Source organism: Notolepis coatsorum, assembly GCF_963971535.1.
Source record: "Notolepis coatsorum genome assembly, chromosome: 8".
Taxonomy (NCBI): Eukaryota; Metazoa; Chordata; class Actinopteri; order Aulopiformes; family Paralepididae; genus Notolepis; species Notolepis coatsorum.
In genome coordinates, this window is record NC_140172.1 from 146,770,042 (window position 1) to 146,791,630 (window position 21,589).

The window sequence follows — 21,589 nt, forward strand, 5'->3', positions numbered from 1 at the left end:
CAATTGAAAAATAAAGAAAAACAAGAAGAAACTACCTAGTAAGCACTGTGCTGCTACGTATTATTCCACATGTTCCGTTAGTGGACCGAGGTCGACCGACATTCATAGCTTCGTTATCACAGTTCTTGCCAGGATCCAGCCCAAAAGAATCCTGTTCATTCTCTCACTACTAGTATGCAACTCGTCATCATAAATATCATTCTAGTCCCGTGGGAGCTCAGGCCCCGCAGAATATGTCAACGTCACACCGCTGAATCATTTACTAGGAGACGGTATCCAGTTCTCCCGTTTCACCCGACAGACCGACTTCCCCTCCTTCTTGCAGTCCTGAGTGTCCTTTCCTCCGTTTAAAACAACTGGGAGAGGGATTCTTTTGTTGGGCGGGGCGGGGGGGGGACGAGATCATCGTTGTTTGTGTCACACAAACTCCAAGGTGAGGGTTTAAAGTTCAACATTCACACAGTACATCTGACTGCAGTGGGATGGGAGAGAGAGAGAGAGAGAGAGAGAGCGGTGGGGTGTCTTTCGCTTTAGGCGCTGCAGTTAGGCTGTGGTGGAATTCCTCCTCAAGAAAGATGGTCCAGACAATAACCATCCAGGGGGGGGGGGGGCAAATCACTGTCTCTGTCTGACCGGTGTGATGATAAGAGGGCCGATGTTCTTATCGCCCTTCACGCTGGGGCCGAAGAAGGGATAGAGCTTCTCGGCGAAGGAGCAGCCGGTGAAGGTGTAGAGCAGGGTCCTGGTCTCCACGTTGAAGAAGGACACCTGGCGCACGTCGTAGTCCACGAACACGCCCACCACCTCCAGCCGCTTCTCCAGCGTCAGGCGCACGCTGGGGCCCGCGATGGCCTTGTACTCGTTGCCCTTCCGGAAGGTGATGATCCAGTAGCCGTTGGTGGGGTCCAGGCTGATGACCCCCTTCCTGCCGATGGTCTCGCTGGCGACGCCGAGGTACCACTGGTCGCCGTGCACCCGCACCTCGTAGTAGTACTGCCCCGCCGCGAACTCCTCCTTGCCCAGGAGGCAGGCGCTGATGTCGAAGCGGCCCGCGTTGTTCTCGTCGGGCAGGTTCTGCCGCGTGCTGCCGCAGCGCACCTGCTTGCGGTCCTCCGACAGGATGAGCCAGCCGTTGGCCGTGTCGGGGTCGAAGGTCACGTCCACCGTGTGCTGCCGCTGGATCACGTCCAGCTCGTCCTCCTCCTCCTCCTCCACCTCCTCCTCCGGCGGCGGCGGCGCCTCGTCCCGGTCCTTCTTGGCCGTCGTCTCCATGCTCTTCAGCAGCGTCTCCATCTTGCGGCTCAGCGCCTCCTCCAGCTGGGCCACGGCGCTCCTCACCGTGCCGGTGCTCACCTCGCTGTGGATGCTGACGTCGGGCCAGTCCTTGGTGGGCGGCGGGCTGGCGAGCGCCGGGAAGCTGCGCAGCAGGTGCAGCGGGTCCTCGGTGTGCGACAGCTGCTCCAGCGCCGTGCTGCGGCGCTGCAGCTCCAGGATCTCCAGCTGCAGCTCGCGGATCACCGCCTCAGTCTGCTTCTCGCGCGCCCGCTGCTTCTCCTCGATGGCCTCGATGAACTCGCTCTGGCTGCGCTGGATGGTGGCCAGCATGGCGGTGAAGATCTCGATGCACACGGAGATCTCCTTCTGCGCGTCGCGCTTCTCCAGCTCGCCCAGGTGCTTGAACACATGCACCTTCTGCAGCCGCTCGTGGATCATCCGCTGCACCTCCTCCTTCTTGTGGCCCAGCTGGCACTTGCGCTCCTCGTACTCCTCCTCCAGGGGCACCGTGTCGTGGGCCTTGTGGTCGGAGCACATGATGCAGACGCACGTCTGGTCGCTGCGGCAGAAGAGCTCCAGGAACTTGTCGTGCTTCTTGCACATGCGGTCGTCCAGGTTCTCCACGGGCTCAATGAGCTTGTGCCTCTTCAGCGCCATGACCCGGCGGTGGGGCTCCAGGTGGGTCTCGCAGTAGGAGGCCAGGCACACCAGGCAGGACTTCAGCGCGCGGAGCTTGTTGCCGGCGCACACGTCGCACGGCACCTCCGCCGGCTTGGCGCTCTTGTGGCGCACCGACTTCTTGAACTGGTCCGCCATCTCGGAGATGAAGCAGTTGACGCGGAGCTCGGGCCTCCGATGGAACTTCTCCTTGCAGAGCGGACACTGGCACTGGCCGCGCGAGTCCCAGTACGCCGTGATGCACACCTTGCAGTAGTTGTGGCCGCAGGGCGTGGAGACCGGCTCGGTGAAGACGTCCAGACAGATGGAGCACAGGAACTGCTCTTCACACAGGAGACTGTTGGCTGAGGCCATGCCTGGGAGAGGACAGGAGAGAGGGGAGGAGGGAGAGGAGCGGGAGGGGGAGAGGAGAGACGGGAGGAGAGAGGAGAGGACAGGAGAGACGGGAGGAGAGAGTACAGGAGAGACGGGAGGAGGCAGAGGAGAGGAGAGAGAAGAGAGAAGAGAGGAGAGAGTACAGGAGAGACGGGAGGAGGCAGAGGAGAGGACAGGAGAGAGTACAGGAGAGACGGGAGGAGGCAGAGGAGAGGAGAGAGAAGAGAGAAGAGAGGAGAGAGTACAGGAGAGACGGGAGGAGGCAGAGGAGAGGACAGGAGAGAGTACAGGAGAGACGGGAGGAGGCAGAGGAGAGGACAGGAGAGAGTACAGGAGAGACGGGAGGAGGCAGAGGAGAGGAGAGGAGAGACGGGAGGAGGCAGAGGAGAGGACAGGAGAGATGTGAGGAGGCAGAGGAGAGGACAGGAGAGACGGGAGGAGGCAGAGGAGAGGAGAGGAGACGGGAGGAGAAAGGAGAGACGGGAGGAGGCAGAGGAGAGGACAGGAGAGATGTGAGGAGGCAGAGGAGAGGACAGGAGAGACGGGAGGAGAAAGGAGAGACGGGAGGAGGCAGAGGAGAGGACAGGAGAGATGTGAGGAGGCAGAGGAGAGGACAGGAGAGAGTACAGGAGAGACGGGAGGAGGCAGAGGAGAGGACAGGAGAGATGTGAGGAGGCAGAGGAGAGGACAGGAGAGACGGGAGGAGGCAGAGGAGAGGACAGGAGAGATGTGAGGAGGCAGAGGAGAGGACAGGAGAGATGTGAGGAGGCAGAGGAGAGGACAGGAGAGACGGGAGGAGGCAGAGGAGAGGAGAGGAGAGAGGAGAGGAGGTAGAGGAGAGGACATGAGAGATGTGAGGAGGCAGAGGAGAGGACAGGAGAGATGTGAGGAGGCAGAGGAGAGGACAGGAGAGATGTGAGGAGGTAGAGGAGAGGAGAGAGGAGAGGAGGTAGAGGAGAGGACAGGAGAGATGTGAGGAGGCAGAGGAGAGGACAGGAGACGGGAGGAGGTAGAGGAGAGGACAGGAGAGAGGAGAGGTGGGAGGAGGTAGAGGAGAGGACAGGAGAGAGGAGAGGAGGTAGAGGAGAGGAGAGGACAGGAGAGACGGGAGGAGGCAGAGGAGAGGACAGGAGATATGAGAGAGGAGAGGACAGGAGAGAGGAGAGGTGGGAGGAGAGAGAGGACAGAGAGAGAAGAGAAGACATTATTCAGTAAGCTGGACATCTTACGGGGACCAAACTAAAACCCTAGAATGTTAAGACAACACATATACCAATACTTTACATTACAATAATATTGTACTTTTGAATACATAATGCAATACAGTCAGTATTTCTTCCATGTCATCATAAGATGGTAAAAAGCTGAAATACTATCACTTGTGGAAATGTGCCTAAATGTCAAAACCACCTACTTGTCAATACAAACTGTAAATAATTTCCAAGATTAAATTCAAGATGACTTGAAGGGGACATATTATGTATCTTTTGAAAAATGTTATACAACTTCCTGTAATTTATTCCTTGACATCGCCAAGGGAAATAATTATGAACAGCTTGTTTAGACCCGTTAATCTGCATTGACAGTTAAACTGATGTTTGGAATGACTATTACCTCAAACTAGGGATGCTCGATATTGGCTTTTTTACCGATACCGATATTCCGATATTGTCCAACTCTTAATTTCCGATACCGATATCAACCGATATCAACCGATACCGATATATGCAGGGTTTCCCCCCCCCAAAAAACTGAATAATTTCAGGTAACTAATAATGTCACTGGATATATATATAACAAATATTGTTATTGTTTTTATTTTTTTTTTAAACAGATACCGATATTTTCCGATATCACATTTTACTGCCGATATCGGCCGATAATATCGGTCGGCCGATAATATCGGACATCCCTACCTCAAACCCTATATTGGAAGGTCATTATTATTACCCAAAATGGTTAGCAGAATATTTAGGCTACACCATGGCATTTAAAGTGTCATTAGATTTTTTACTGAAACCAATATAATATCAGTAAAATGCAACCGATATCAATGAGTGGAAAGTAGGGGTGGGGGGAAATATCAATACGTAGTAGTATCGCGATGCTTTGCGTGGCGATACTGTATCGATACAGGGACGCCAAGTATCGATATTTAATTATTCATAAAAAAAAAAAAAAAATTGTATAAGGAAGTAGCATTGTTCATTTCAATACCTGTAATAGTACAGTAGTCCACACACACACACACACGTGCATTCAGTTAAGTTGGAATATGACTGTAATACAAACAGTTCAGTTTGTCAGGTACATGCAACACAGATTACAGTTTACATCTGTCTGCTTGAGAAAATACCATGTTCTGCAATACAAATTATTGAAGTGAGATGAACAGACTGAACTTTATTTTATTAGATAAAACATGTTGACAGTTTTACTTTGCAGTTGAGAAAAGGTAATAAATCAAATGTAAAAAAAAAAAAAAAAAAAGCAATACTCAGCGTATCGCGATATATTCAGTATCGCGATACTATCGTATCGTGATGCAAGTATCGCGATAGTATCGTGAGGTCTCTGGTGATTCCCACCCCTAGTGGAAAGTAACACAGTAATGACTAGGGATGCCCCGATCGATCGGCCAGCGATTTATTCAGTATAAATATGAGATTGGTGAATTCCGATAATGCTTTATTTTCGCCGATCGTGAAAACCGATCGAAAAACATGATCCAATTCTCAGCGGAGATCTCACTCGCTGACTTCTCTCTCAAGCACACAGCTCGCTCCTCCTCCTCCCCCCCCTCCTCCTCCCCCCCCTGCCCCTCCCAGACTCATGTCAACAGAGCTCCGGCAATAGTGCTCCATGAGACCTACGTGAGCTAACGTTAGCTACCTAGCTAACGTTACTGTTTAAACAAAACTACACAGTCAACTATTCACTTTAGTTTAATACATGATGCATTGTCTAACTGGCTAGCTACTGATAGCTCCTGATATCAACAAATGCTCATTTCAGTTTAAGAATGATAGGGATTAGGGATGCCCCGATCACGTTTTTTGCCACCGATCACCGATCGTCGTGAGCCATATCGGCTGATACCGATACCGATCGTTTTTGATTAAAAAGAAATTAAAAATTATTTTATATATTTTTTTTTTTTTTTTTATAAAATATATATATTATATAATTAGACTTGTACTTGTATTATCTGCGAGACATCGCCACCACGCAACAAGTCAAAATGCTCGCTATCTGCAAACAGCTCCACTGTCTGTGTGTACTCTAGTAGCCTCCAGCTACCAAAAAGGATTCTCCGGCGCTGCAGCGGGACCCTATTGGTAACGTTATGCTTTGGTCATTTAACATTCAGCAAGCCCTCAGCTCGAATACGCATTCAATCAATGTTATAAGACATTGATATCAGGAGCTATCTGCAAGAGTTGGTGTGTGTGTTGTTGTGCACTGGTGGAGCAAGCAAATAAACGGTAAACGTTACGTCGCAGTCTGGTGCGTTTTTGAATACACAATACTAACGTTACTAGTACTACGGTGCTGCAGGCTAACTGGCTACCATTCTGAGAGCTAACGATAGTAGCACTAGATGCTGCGGGCTTCTGGCTACCATTCTGAGAGCTAACGATAGTAGCACTAGATGCTGCGGGCTTCTGGCTACCATTCTGAGAGCTAACGATAGTAGCACTAGATGCTGCGGGCTTCTGGCTACCATTCTGAGAGCTAACGATAGTAGCACTAGATGCTGCGGGCTTCTGGCTACCATGCTGAGAGCTAACGATAGTAGCACTAGATGCTGCGGGCTTCTGGCTACCATTCTGAGAGCTAACGATAGTAGCACTAGATGCTGCAGGCTTCTGGCTACCATTCTGAGAGCTAACGATAGTAGCACTAGATGCTGCGGGCTTCTGGCTACCATTCTGAGAGCTAACGATAGTAGCACTAGATGCTGCAGGCTTCTGGCTACCTTCTGAGAGCTAACAATGGTAGAACTAGATGCTGCAGGCTTCTGGCTACCTTCTGAGAGCTAACGATAGTAGCACCGTGATTTGTTTACTTGGTAACACGGGTTGCCACCCCCACCCTTTCACTACCACACTACAGAGAGTGAAAGGTTAACGTAGTGTGGTAGTGAAAGGGTTAACCGTCTGTGGCAGTGAAAGGTTAACCTTCTGTAGTATGGTAGTGAAAGGGTTAAGCAGTAAGAGTTCTAGAATGTTGTCGGAAGCGCACACCTGAAAGGGGTAAAGGGTTCTGCGCACAAGGCCAGTATTCATTAGGAGCGTCAGGTATTGTGCTTGCTGGCTCCCTTGGCAGGCCTAGATGGAACATACCCGTCGCTAATGTTATTAGTTACAGCTGTGCTTTATGATCTATGATGACATCACAATGCTGTGAAAAGGGTCTATTCATAAACATGATGTAGGCCTACTCTTTACTTTAGAGGTCAGCCAGTGAGATGAAATTATGTAAAACATTAATAATAGACTTGTGAATTATTCGATTACATGAATATCAGTAATACATACTATATAAATGTTATTATATTTGTGTAGATATCATGTATGGCTGCAGAAAAGTTGCTATGATGACAGGCAGACAGGTTGTCATGTTTCCTGTGGAGGGCTGGAATAATTCCTTGGGGGCAAAATATATTGGAAAAAGATTGATATAGCCTACCCCACAGTATGGCGGGGCGAATAATCGCGTTTCAATTTCAATTAAGATCGTCTTTCCACGATCATGAAAACAAGATAATCGAGATAAAGTGCCCAAACCCAAACAGTAGTTTCAGCTCGTTTTGAGAAGTCATTTTGAAACGTCTTTTGTAACTTGTAGAAGATGACAGGAAGGCAGCCTTTGGTCAAGAAGAAAGATGTGAGGCTATGATTCTTACAAATCGATCAGTCTTTCTTATCACTCTTACGTGAGATCGTAGATGACTACAGCAACCTGCATCAGTGCCACACATCAGATGCTTCCTGGCACTTGACAATATGCTTCCACTCTTTTAAAGATAGACTTCATCAGCACTCGTCAGTAGTATGGAGTGCACCGTGTTCATCACTTTAGTTTAAGTGCATTGTTGGCCTCGCAAGAGAGACGCTGCCTCCCCTGTTTTTTGGCCCAACAGCTCCATGTGTGTGGAGCTCGATCGCTCTTGGAATATGTAAATAAAGACCTATTCGACCACAGGAAAAAGGCTATATAATGTATGTTATGTTATAGTCATGTGTTTATTCTATTTCATATATTTATTTTATCTGCAAAAGTCCAAAACAACCGCTGTATTTTACTAATTGTCCGATGAGACCGTATTAGTGGAGCGAGTCAGCACCTCTGCTTTTCCTCATAATGCAAGGCGAACAATGCATTCAGAAAACAGAGAGCGCCCCCTCCTCCTGGTCCGAGCTGTGAAGAGCCAACTGGACCAGTAATGAGGAATTCTACTTTGATCCACAGAGATGAAAACCCTGGTCCTCTGTTCCTCAGATGATTTCCTTCTGCAACGTGTGTAGGGGAATCCGACTCCTAAAGCATACACCTCATTTTTCCAGTTTATTGTGTAATGTGGTCACTGATCCTCGTCACTCTTTCCACTAAGTGGCAGCAATGCGGAAGGTTCGGTGTTCCAACCACCACTGAATCTCACGTGAGGAAGAAGCAGTGTTGTCTTCTGGTTAAGACACAGATGGAGCAGGGCGGCCGGGGAGCGCAGCGGACTAAGCGTCTGTCTACCACCACAGAGACAGTGGCATCGAATCCAGCTGTGGTGCTTCCGGGTTGGCCGACCGTCCACACTAACACAGTTGGCAGTGTTAGCGGGTGGGAAGTAGTGCACTGCAACCTTGCCCAGGCCCGACGGGGCCCGGCGGGTTCGGGCTGGGTAGGGCTTTTTTTTTTAATAAATAATTCGGGCTCGGCCGGGCCCGGGCACCGCCGTTTTTTTTTTTTGCGTTTTTTTTTGCGTTTTTTTTTTTTTTTATATATAACTATGGTTATATGATAACCTTCGTTTTAAGATTCGCTTTCTCTTTTGCGCCAGAGAAACATTTGGATGTAATTACTGCAGCGCGCAGAGAGAACTCGGGGGACAAGTTCAACTCGATTGGTTGTGTTGGAATATAGCCAGTTGGCGAACGTTTTAATTTGTTCTTGGGATGTATGTAACCGGTTTTGTTAACGGTGTTCAACGCGTTGCTGACGTCTGGTGAGTGATGTTTACTATTTGCTGGGTCGCGACTGCTACTTGTTTTGTTGTGATTTTCATTACGTTGCTCTGCTCGAAATCTGATTTCTGTTTTCTGTTTGTTTGTTTGACTGAGTAGGCTATTGTGTGTCGTGTGTGTGTGTGTGCGTGTGTCAAAGAAGATTCTATAGCCTTCAATACGTTTTACGAGGCTGATGTGACAGTGTGAGTCAGTCTATATAAGCGAGCACTGGGAGAGACGGCATTGCGAAACAGGCTATGTAAATGCTTCTTAGTTTTGTTTATTTATTACGTTCATATAAAACCGTGTTTCGAATATTTAAAACAAATACAAAAAAAATTATATTTTAATAATAATAATAATAATAATAATAATAATAATAATAATAATAATAATAATAATAATAATAATAATTTTTTTCTGGTTTTCACGCGGGCTAGGGCTTAAAATATTATTTACAGTCGGGCTTATTTTCGGGCAGGGCCTGAAGTTCAAGGGCTCGGGCAGGGCTCGGGCTTTATTTCAAGGCCCTTGCAGACCACTAGTGGGAAGCCGGCATGGGTGGGTCCTGGTCGTTGTAAACAGCGACTCCTACAGTTCGGTCAGGCTACCTGCACAGCAAGGGAAGGATCTGGGAGAGGTAGTGTGCTCCTTCCACACGTTACACTCTCCCAGGGAGAGTCCGCACTGCCAGGTGAAAAGAAGCGGTGGGCTCGGAGGAAGCATGCGATAGTCTCCGCCCTCCCAGACCGACAGTAGGGGGTAGAGTGCGCAACGACCAGGAAGGGGATTGGGAATTGGCATAACGACTATAACATTGGGATGAAAAAAATTCTAATAAATAAAAGAAAACACAGATGGAGCAGTGGGGACTCTTTCTTTGTACTGTGTAGACAGGAAGTGCAAATACCACAACCACTACACCAGAGGAAGCTCAACAAATCATGTTAAACCCAGATTCGGCTCAAACAAGGGACTAAACACGTTTCGCAATTATGCCACAACAATGTGGAACGAATGTGAATGTGAATCCCTGCCCACATTCAAAACCGCTCTTAAAGAGCACCTACGGGAGGCTGCAATTCGAAACTGGCCACCGTAAATGCTCAAAACCCCCACCACCTCCTAATACAGTCTCCTCACCACCGCATGTATATATTCCCTCCCCGCCGTATGTATATTTCCCTCCCACCCACCCACCCACCCCCTCCTAATGTACAGTCCCCTCCCCATCATATGTATATACTCTGTCAGGATCTAGGGGTAACAGTACTGTATATTTGAATACCGTTATGTCACAAATGTATCAGTACTAAATACCTATATGTCCCTATGCCATAAATGTCATGTATGTTGTGTATGTCATAAATGTCTATATGAATTGAAAATGGGGGACCCTGATGGAAACAAGACAAACGTCTTTCTCAGGTCTGCATCCCCTTAACAATTGTATGTATTGAGCCGTACTGTATTGTACCCATTCTGCAATCTGTTAAATAAAGTTTTCATTCATTCATTCATTCATCGAGTCACCGACTCTAGCTTTAATCCCTTTGCTTCCGTCTAGAATCGATGGCGCCCCCCCCCCCCCCCCCCCCCAAAACAGCAGGATTACGTTATTATGGTACAATTCAAGCTTTGTTGCAATTAACTAGGCCTGCCGCGATAAGCAATAAATCGATTAATTGCTGCGATAATTAAAATGAATGCAATGATTTTGACGGGCGCGATTAATTGCTATTTGCGCGTTTGTTTTAATGAGGCGGAACCAGTGCCCCTTCAGTCACTGTCCGTGTTGGGAGGCGGGCCGCTGACGTTACTAGAGTACAGCACGGGAGTTCCGTGGGGCAACGCCACATAGACATTTCTCAATAGTGTTGCTCCTTTTAACCAAGTAGCATTATTTGTAGTGTAACGTTAGCTATTTTTAGACCCAAGTAGTTACTCGCTACTGCCCGGAGAAACTGGACTGCTAAATAAAGATGAACGATAGAGCTTTGATTCTCATTCCATGCTAACAACATTAGCTAAATATCTAACAAACGAAATACAACGTATAGCATAGCTACAAGTACAACACAGAATAACATTAATACAATTACATGCATCATTGTTTACAATGAACGGGTGGGGCTAGTCAAAGGACTGGACACGGGGACAAGTTAAACATGAATTAATTTATTATAACACTCCGGTAGTTTCGAGTCGTGCTGCAGTGCTTACGCACCACAGCTATTCTATTACTGCTTTGACGCTTCCTCCTCATCGTTGATTGCCTGTAGTAGCTGCATCTAACGTTAGTAGCTAACGTTAAAACTAACCGAAAGGTAGTTGTTCACCAACAATTTGTTTTATCATTAGCTCAAAAACAGAACCGGACGAGGCATGTTGTCGGCTCATAGTTTCTGCTTAGGATAATAACAACAATACTTCCGGTCCGGTCGGTGGGCTTCAAAATAAAAGTCAAACACCGGAAAAGACGGAGCGGTGGGCTTCAAAATAAAAGTTTTGGGAAATAAATTTATCAAAAAAAATTCTCTAACCCGTCGCAATAATATCGCTTATCGCGATATTTTCGGGGGCAATTAATCGCCCAGCAAAATGTGTTATCGTGGCAGGCCTACAATTAACCTATATAACTGGACTGGAGTGGCCTGGTTACTCTCAGGGTGGGAATCAACATTTTAGCTGCATCTGTCACAGTGGTAGCACTGGTAGGTGAAACAAAGTAATTTAAGCACTTTACTGGATGAACAAAATACCACCACAGCCATATATATGGTAGTGGGCAAAGAAACATACCACTGTACTGTCAGTAGTACCACGGTTTAAACTGGGTTAGCCACTACCATGTTATTACTAGGGGTGGGACGATACATCGATCCAGATCGATACATCGATGTAATTATCAACAATCGAATCGGATCGATGCGATTAGGCCTGCCACGATAACAAATTTTGCTGGGCGATTAATTGCCCCCGAAAATATCGCGATAAGCGATATTATTGCGACCGGTTAAAAAAAAATTTGAGAAATTTATTTCCCAAAACTTTTATTTTGAAGCCCACCGCTCCGTCTTTTCCGGTTTAAGACTTTTATTTTGAAGCCCACCGACCGGACCGGAAGTGTTGTTGCGAGTATCCTAGCCGACAACTTGTCTCGTCTGGTTGTGTTTTTTAGTTTTAACGTTAGCTACTAACGTTAGATGCAGCTACTACAGGCAATCAACGATGAGGAGGAAGCGTCAAAGCAGTATATAATAGAATAGCTGTGGTGCGTAGGCACTGCAGCACGACTCGAAAACGACCTGTTATAATAAATTAATTCATGTTTAACTTGTCCCCGTCTCCAGTGCTTTGACTAGCCCCACCCGTTCATTGTAAACAATGATGCATGTAATTGTATTAACGTTATTCTGTGTTATTCTAACGTTACACTACAAATAACGCTACTTGGTTAAAAGGAGCAACACTATTGAGAAATGTAGGTAAGCTAAATATGTGGCGTTGCTACTGCCCCACGGAGCAGTAGCAATATGAATTGCTACTGAATTGAAAATGGGGGACCCTGATGGAAACAAGACAAACGTCTTTCTCAGGTCTGCATCCCCTTAACAATTGTATGTATTGAGCCGTACTGTATTGTACCCATTCTGCAATCTGTTAAATAAAGTTGTCATTCATTCATTCATTCCCGTGCTGTGCTCTGTAGTAACGCCAGCGGCCAACCCACACGGAGAGTGACTGACAAGGGGCACTGGTTCCGCCTCATTAAAACAAACGCGCAAATAGCAATTAATCGCGCCCGTCAAAATCATTGCATTCATTTTAATTATCGCGGCAATTAATCGATTTATTGCTTATCGCGGCAGGCCTAGATGCGATGTAATAAGATCGATTCATATCGATACTCTTATTTTGAAAATCCTGTGGCGAGTCTCATATCCGCCCAAGAACAACAGCAGTAGCTCCGTGTGTGTAGACGTTACAGCATAGCATTCTCCCTTTCTGTGTGTGTGCGTGCGCGCTTCTTTGGAAAGACCAGATGAGGTCAGAGGAGTTTGATGTTTAAATGTTATTTAAACATAAACAATATAATACATAATAAATGTAGGCCTATACATGATCATGCAACATCAACAAATTGTTGTAGGAACGGTTTGGGAGAGGGAGGTTGTGAGTTTTGAGTTCCAAAAAATGTAGCTTAAAGTTTAAAGCTCAATATATAAAGACGTGGCACTTTACAGTGAACAGGAGGTCTATTTGTATTAAAAACAATAGATTGATTTTCCTTTAAATGTCTGGAAGAGCTCAAAAATACAAATGTCAAATGATATTTTCATTACCTTTTTTTTGTTGATCTAAATGTTACTGATTGTGTTAAATGGGCATATGATATCATCTCATATCGATTGCAGGCACCTGAATCTAATCGTATCGTATTGTATCGTGAGAGACTTTGTGATATCGGCAAATATCGTATCGTTGTCCAAAGAATCGATATCGTATCGTATCATGATGAAACTGGTGATTCCCACCCCTAGTTATTACCATTGTACTCTTTAGAGCCATGGTTCTCAAAAACAGAAGGAAGACTGTTCACGACCCCTAACAACAGACGGAAGGAAGTCTGTTCGCAACCCCTAACAGAAGGAAGACTGTTCACGACCCCTAACAACAGACGGAAGTCTGTTCGCAACCCCTAACAACAGAAGGAAGTCTGTTCGCAACCCCTAACGGAAGGAAGCCTGTTCACGACCCCTAACAGCAGGAAGTCCGTTCACGACCCCTAACAACAGAAGGAAGCCTGTTCACAACCCCTAACAACAGAAGGAAGCCCGTTTACGACCCCTAACAGCAGGAAGTCCGTTCACGAGTAACGACCCCTAACAACTGAAGCCTGTTCCTTTATTGCCCACTTTCAGGCTAGTCAACTTGACTGATGATTGGAGGAGGAGCATGTATAATTTATTTCACACAAAAAAAGCAGTAAATATTATAAACATGATAAGTGTATTTGTTTATCTTTTCGCGACCCCTCAAAAACAAACCTGCGACCCTCCTGGGGGTCACAGATTTAGAGCCATCACCACTGTGATCCATGGCTGTGTAGGCCTACCGTGGTTATACAACTGCTGATACCATGGTAAAACTGAAGACACCATCCAGTACCATACTGCCATGGTATTCAAGTCAAGAACTACCAAAGGGAATGCCACCCATTTGAAGAATACACATATGTTCTCCCTGCTGTGCCCCAGCACAGTTCAGTTCATTTGATCCACTTTTTCTCCTTATTTTCTATTTTTTCTCCCATGCCAATTTCGTATTATCCAATTCTTCCCTCCCCTGTCTTGAACGTTGCTAGACTATGCCTCCCACTGGTCGGCTGTAGTGAGGACAGAAGCCTGGCTTGCATCATGTGTCCCCTCCGGTACACGAGGAGGCAGCCTGCCGCATCTTTTCACCGCAGCAGCTCGAACTCTCAGCGGCGAGGAGTAACGCGTGGGAGGCTCACGCTGCCCCCCCGATACTTCCTGTTAACAGACCTGTAGGAGTCGCTGTCCACAACGTCCAATCCCCACCCACCGGCTTTCCCACCCCTAACACTTGCCAATTGTGTTAGTATGACGGCCGGCCAAGCCGGTAGCAACGCAGAGAGCTGGGCTCGATACCAGCATCTCCTGCGTTAGTGGCGAGCGCCTTGCCCACTGCGCCACTCAGCCGCTTCAGTTCATATTTGTGAACACGCACCACTCTCTCATAAAGCTAGATATCAGAGAGAGAGAGAACTCCTCCAATTGGTGATGTCATCATCACTAGGATGTAAAATCGGGGGCTGCACTAACAAATGAATGGAGCACTGCGTTTTGAGTTTGTGAGACCATAAAACATTTGTGTGAGGCATATTATTCTAGCTAGGTGCGAGAGAATTTTAAAACCTCATTTGGGCCCCGAGAGATCACACAAACATGTTATGGCCGCCTTGTAAATTCAGAGGCCCTCTCCTTGCCGATTGGAGGTCTCTCTCTCTCTCTCTCCGATTTCTACCTTTAGGAGAGAGTGATGCTTGGTCACAGATACTGACTGAATGAACACATTGATATATCCTTCTCATCTTGCACAATATGAGACACACTAGTATGTATATTATAGTTCAACTGACAAACATACCGTCTTCTCTCCAGTAACTGTTTTGCCCAATATGAGACGTGCAAGAGTAGCCTAATCTTTAAAGATGTGATTTCGACTCGTCAAGAGATGTGTTGTTGATATGCGCATGATTCTAAAAACAAAAAAAAACACATGTGATATGTTTTGAATGTGCAGAAACAATACAGGAGAGAATACATCATTTGAAAGCAATACAGAATGCTACATTATTTATATGTATCAGCGGGGTCCCTGAAAGTTGCATTTTCCTTTACATAAATAAAGACATTTTCACCATAAATAATTGATGCAGAAAAGTTCACCAGAATGCAGAAAAGTAAGTCAGATTTCCCTGGGGGAGAGGACCCCAAGAAGACCCCCCCCCCCCCATGTTGTAACCAAACCTAATGCCCTTGTGTTGTACCTACAAATGAAATCTATTATTATTATTATTACCTGGGACAGAATAATGTGACTTCATAAAACGAGTGGCATTCCAACAACCTTACCAGCTAACTTTTACCAAAAACAAACCAGCTCCTCAGCCAGCAGGTGTCAATTCCCCCACAGTCACCTACTGACTACAGCCACAAAGTGAGATGGCAGTTTAGTGGTCAGTGCAGTGGTTGTTGTTGTTGCTGCTGGCGGCTAGGCTACGCAGCTAGGCCTGGGTTCAAACACAAGGTAGAGAGCATTATATAAACACGGTAGCACTACTAGCTAATGCTATGGTTCCTGCACAATTAAACCTAGAAAGTTAAAACATTACTTGGCAGGCTTTGCTGTTCACCACGTTTTAGGTTATCTTCTTTCTCTTCTTCTCAGACTCCAAGGAGTGTCACGGCGGCGGGGACGCTGCTGCTGCTTCACCCCATCGGCACGCGGAGGCTCCGGTGTCCCGGCGGTTCTTCTTCTGCTTCTTCGAGGTCTTCTTCTTCTTCTTCTTCTACTACGCATAATGGATTTCCTGCAGACTATCCACACTGCCACCCACCGGCTGATAACGCACACTGCGCAGGGATGTGGTGGATAATAACCGTGTGATTGATTGATTGATTGATTGATTGATTGATTGATTGATTGATTGATTGATTGATTGAGAACTTTATTAACAGATTGCAGAATGGGTACAATACAGTACGGCTCAATACACACACTTGTTAAGGGGATGCAGATCAGAGAAAGACTTGTGTCTTGTTTACATCAGGGCCCCCCATTTTCAATTAATCATATGACATACATGACATTATGATGAATTGAAAATGGGGGACCCTGATGTATAGAGAATATCTAGACAGCGCCTCTATAACAGACGGTCCTGCAGCGACCGGAACAGGAAGTTGAGACGCTACTTGTAAATACACCTGCTATCGTCCGAGACTTGTTTGTATATCGTTTTCTTCTTTTATTAAACTGGATGGAACAAATGGAATATCGTTCTTATTTAATGTAAACAAGACGAAAGTCTTTCTCTGGTCTGCATCCCCTTAACAATTGTATGTTTTGAGCTGTACTGTACTGTACCCATTCTGCAATCTAAGTTTTTTGATTGATTAATTGAGAACTTTATTAACAGATTGCAGAATGGGTACAATACGTACGGCTCAATACATACACAGGGGATGCAGACCAGAGAAAGACTTCCGTCTTGTGTATATCAGGGCCCCCCATTTTCAATTCATCATATCATATTTAAGATTACGTTACTTATTCCACGGACTACAACGTATAAGGTGTATGTCGTAAAGGAATAAATTAATCTGAATCTGTATCGTACCAGTTATCGAACTTTCTCCATTTCACCATAGTAACTCCCGAAGTTACCGCAACACTTCCGGTATTCTGAAATCATGGGATAGAGAGCTGGGGAGAAAGTGAATGAATGTGGATCATGAGAGCCTTGACATTAAGTGGTTGTAGCTACGGCTGTGGGGGTGCGGGAGACATGATCCAATAGACTTTCATATGCCAGAGTCTCCTGAACACGGAGAGACCAATTCCAAGTCGATCTGCACTTTCTCGGCCGAGCTATATAGTCACTTTTCCGCACCTACTCCCGAACTCCGCATGCACAGATTGCCCACGGAGTCTAGGTTCATCGATCTGCGCATGCGTAGTTCGGGATTACATAGGCTCTAATCAACATTCATTAATTTTATCCCCATTTTATCCCCCCCCCCCCCCCCCCCCCCCCCCCCCTCCAGCGCTTTGTTTTAGATGCTTAGTTCAAGTCCAAATCATCAAGGTTGAGTCCACTCTTGCAGTCAAAGAGCTGACATACAAATGAAAAAAGGTCTACATTAACCCTTTCACTGCCACACTACCAAACGGTTAACCCTTTCACTGCGACAATACACAGAAGGTTAACCCTTTTTCACTGCCACACAACAGCAGGTTAACCCTTTCACTATCACAGTGGGCGACCGTCGGTATAGTGTGATAGTAAAGGGTTAACCTTATGTCGTGTGTCAGTGAAAGGGTTAAACATTAAATGACACAGCGGTTCACCATTTCGGCTGAAAAATGCGAGCGGCTGCCAGGCGCCGCCGACCCATTGCTCGTGCACCGCACCAACGGGCGTAGTCAGGCGTGTCTGTGGTTATATAGCGACCGGGGCCCCGGGTGATGGGTGAGCCAACATGGCGGCCTCGCCCAGGGCGGTCTTGATGGCCATGAAAGCGGTCTCTCTCTCGGCCGTTCAGTCGATGGCCTGGCTGGGAGACTTGTCTTTAAGGGCCTTGTAAAGTGGACGCATGGTGTGGGCTGCCCGGCGGATGAACCGTTGGTGAAAATTCACCATTCCGAGAAATTCCCGAGCCATGGGCGGGGGGGGGGGGGAATGCAGAAACGGCCTCCACCTTTGGCGGGAGGGGTGCGGCCCCACTCTTGTCGATGAGGTGCCAGAGGAAATCGATGGAGGTCAACCCCGAACAGACAATTAGCCGGGTTGATGATCAGGCCGTGTTTGGCTAAGTCTCGTGAAGAGGCACCGGAGGTGAGCCAGGTGCTCCTCGGCGGAGGAGCTGGTGACCAGGATGTCGTCCAAGTAGTAGACGGAAATGAATGGCATGTCCCTGAGCGCAGAATCCATCAGTCTTTGAAAAGACTGAGCCGCATTCTTAAGTCCGACGGGTATTCATAGGAATAATAAAAAAAAGAAAAAGGCAGAATGGAGTGACCACCGCCGTCTTCGGGACGTCCGAGGGGTGTACAGGAACCTGGTGGTAGCCATGCACCCAGAGCCGCCTCAGGGGGTGTGCGAGCAGTGCGGTCGCACAGGGCCTCGCGGGAAGGGGGGCCTCGCAAAAAAAAATATATATATATATTATTATTATTTTTTTATCATTTTTTTTTATTTTTTTTTTATTTTTTTTTATTTTTTTTTGCGAGGCCCCCCTTCCTGCGAGGCCCTTTTTCACCACAGACCTAAAATCTAGTTTTGCTTACATGCTTATATATTTCACATTATACGTTTGTAAAATAGTGTTCCGGTTTCTGCGGCTCCGCTGCTCTGCAGATAGCCACGTTTGTAGAATAGTGTTCCGGTTTCTGCGGCTCTGCTGCTCTGCAGATAGCCACGTTTGTAGAATAGTGTTCCGGTTTCTGCGGCTCTGCTGCTCTGCAGATAGACACGTTTGTACCGTACAGGATCTATTCAGCGCTATCCAGAGGAGCGAGTGGATGTTTTTTGAAAAGCAGCATGGAGCAGAAGAAATAACACCGTGTGCCATAAGCTTTTTTAATTTTTTAATTTTTTTTAACCTTTTAGGGTGGGGGGGGGGGGGGGGGCTCGTGTTTAAATCTTGCACAGGGCCTCGCATTTCTCCCAGGCGGCCCTGCATGCACCAGGTCCACCTTGGAAAAAATGTGTGGAGCGGTGAGGCCCAAGGGCTGTCCGAGCGACGAATGATGCCCCGCTCCATATTAGCAAACTCTGATCTAGTGGCCACTAGCCTGTCGGGGTTGAGCCGTCGGGCCCTAGCATAGACGGGGGGCCCTTTAGTGTCTATGTGGTGCTTGACCCCGAGTTTGGTAGTAGTGGCAGAAAAAGTATGCTGTGTCAAGCTGAGTAATTCTTTGAGCAGGCGCTGGTAAACTCACCGAGAGCGAGCTGGCCAGCCCCGCTGTATGTCGCCTCATCGCGGAGCGGGAAAGAGATGTCGGCCGTGATGAAGTCCCACTTAAACCGTTGACCCCTGAAACATAGATCCACAGTTCTCGTGCCATAGGTGCGGATAGGGGTATCGTTCACGACAGTGGACGCCGGCAGGACGCTCCTCTGACTCTGAGCACCGGCGTCGCAGAGGAATTTACGCCCAGAGAGGGTGTCTCTGATGAACAGCAACTGGTTAGACGTGCCTGCGCTCACGGCATCTCTTTAGGCATCTTAAGTACTGAACATGAGGGTATCGAAGTGAATCCGCATGTAGGTGGAACACACGTGTCTGCCCTTGCACGAAATTAAACAATGTTACAGTATTAATATAGCCATGAATATCTTATGCCAAATCATTAGGGCCTATTACAAAAAAATATATATTACCCTGCCCATACCTGTACCTCCCCTTCCCCCTCCCCATGCTGCTTACTCCCCCAACTTATCTTACTGAAAAGAGGCATTTTTGTAGCCAGTGACGTCAACTACAAAAAAAAAACATTCCATTAAAAATCTGAATTAGAGCATTCCAATGTCCAACTCACTCAGAAACAACAAGGGAGAAACCATTTATATTATATGTAAAATATAGTAAGAAGCATTTGACTCCACAAGAAGATAGTGTTTGTGTGGCTGGTTTCTGAGTACACTATATGCAGAGAAATTTAATATATATTTAGATGTCTTCTAAATATTAAAACAATGTGTTTTACTATTTATGGCATATTCCAGTAGTAACAAACATCATCTCAGGAAGGTCGGAGTTGAGAAATCATGTTTCGTATTTGGAATTCCCACTTCGAGGGCTGTTCCATTGCATTTTTCCTAGTAGAAGGTTGGATATTTCCTCAGATTCAGATTCAGATTACTTTAGCGGCAGAGCTTGCGGCATTATGTAGCCGTAATCCCCAATGTTTTTCATTCGATGCTTAGCTCAACTGGCAGCGCTGCCTTGCTGTGGATCCTCCGGTCTGTTCGTGACAAGTTTGAATCCCTTCAATCTTTTTTTTTTTTTTTTTTTTACGTGCATTCTTTCGCCGGTTAAGTTTAGGCATGTTAACTTTAAGCATTGTTTCGGAGTTGGTTATTGTTGTGAAGGATCAGATTAAACCGAATATATATATTTATTTATGGATATATATTTAATAGTATTTGTATATCGTTTGATATCCCTTGTATATTCTTTGTACATATACACTGAATATCCCTCTAGTCTACTACAGCCCATAATAGTTCATTCTCTCATTGGACAAGAACCTGGTGCCAGCAGACAGGCCCCTTGAGTCAAGTTCAATAGTGCCGACGAACATGTCCCAACTAGCCCCGGTTCCGCGTAGGAATACGGCTACCGAAATACGAATGGTACTATTTGTTCACCGTGCATATAAATAGGGCGCAAGTAAAGTAGAACTTTCTTTTAGTCCATTAGTCCTTTACCCTCCAACCTAGTAACAGACGTGAAGCCTCACCCACGACCCACGTGTGGTGCAGTATGGCCTATTTTGGCCCCAGAATAGGCATTGAGACCTCGTGTAAATTCATAGCTGAATTGTCATAGTTTGGCACTGTACCGTCGAGTGGGACGTATTTCTATTAAGTTAATAATAGTCTATTATGTATGGTGCATCGTGCGGTATCGAGTTCTAAAGTGAGCAGCACCCCCATCGTTCCTCGCGTTATCTAGAGTCTTAACCAGGCTGGGCAGACCACGCGTGGTGCTTTCATCCGAGGAGTTCTGGGCGAGGACGAGTGGACCTGCACATTGGATTACCTACCCGGACGACTGCTGAGCCTATACGGCATGGAATATCTATTTGCTTTGGGTGCTTTGATTTGTGGAGCGGATAACAGCCAACGCCAGTGAGTGTTGGAATTACCCCCGAGAGGAGCCCAGGTGAGACGGCGCTCAACCCAGACCGAGGCCGCCTCGCTTCTCCTTCGTTGTGGACCTACAGCTACCGTCTACAAGAGGGCCCAAGTGTATTCATCTGTGGATCAAGATCCTGCGGGCACTGTTTTCTGTACCTGAATTCTCCCCAGGAATCGTTGGCCAGATGGGATGCAGCTGACGGCTCTCCAAACCCCCCCCCCCCCTTACTGACTTACAACCAGCAGGACCCCTTTAGTATCCCGCTATAATCCTTAAGTACCATCGCTATAGTTCCCTAAAGAACCAGGTTGTATACTTGCTTCCTGCGTAACCAGAGATTGGACATTCAGTGTTGATTTGCCTACGAATACTAATTTGCCTTACAAGTGCATTCAAATCATAAATGTAATTAAGTGAATGTTGTATATACCTTTTGCTATATTAAACCTTCGACTGTTATATTTGTGTGGACCTGGTTTCATATGTGGGAAAGTGTTCATCATACTTAGATATCGTGTACTGGATGGCCAGAAGTTAAAGTACATCAAGCGGTAGTGGTTTAATGATACCATACTTATCAATACAGTCAGGGAATTGTACCCCTCAGTTACAGTTATGGTTAAGGTTAGGCATTGTTTCGGAGTTGGTTAAGGTTAGAAGGGTTAAGTTTAGGCGCTGTTAAGGAGCTGGTTATGGTTAGAGTTTGTCTTAGAGAATGGCAATATTCTTTCGGAGTTGGTTATGGTTAAGGTTAAGGTTAGGCATGGTTAAGGTTAAGGTTAAGGTTAGGCATTTTTTCGGAGTTGGTTAAGGTTAGAAGGGTTAAGTTTAGGCGCTGTTAAGGAGCTGGTTAAGGTT

At 46.5% G+C, this 21,589-nt stretch overlaps 1 protein-coding gene across 2 annotated transcripts; it reads right to left on the bottom strand.

The window, feature by feature from the left end:
- Positions 1-506: 506 nt before the first annotated feature.
- Positions 507-18,856, bottom strand: LOC311232892 (E3 ubiquitin-protein ligase TRIM21-like). Of its 2 annotated transcripts, none has more exons than XM_084319727.1 (2): positions 18,807-18,856; positions 507-2,309 (listed from the first exon to the last, which is right to left on the bottom strand). In XM_084319727.1, the coding sequence occupies exon 2, from the start codon at positions 2,305-2,307 to the stop codon at positions 616-618; it is 1,692 nt and encodes a 563-aa protein (XP_084175853.1). In that variant the 5' UTR covers positions 2,308-2,309; positions 18,807-18,856; the 3' UTR covers positions 507-615. The 2 variants fall into 2 exon arrangements, with proteins under 2 accessions (XP_084175853.1, XP_084175852.1); XM_084319726.1 differs by lacking the exon at positions 18,807-18,856 and adding an exon at positions 15,475-15,598.
- Positions 18,857-21,589: the final 2,733 nt, after the last annotated feature.

Bases quoted from the DNA above. Each gene is read 5' to 3' on its own strand.
- LOC311232892 (XM_084319727.1), bottom strand. From the start codon at position 2,307: ATGGCCTCAGCCAACAGTCTCCTGTGTGAAGAGCAGTTCCTGTGCTCC.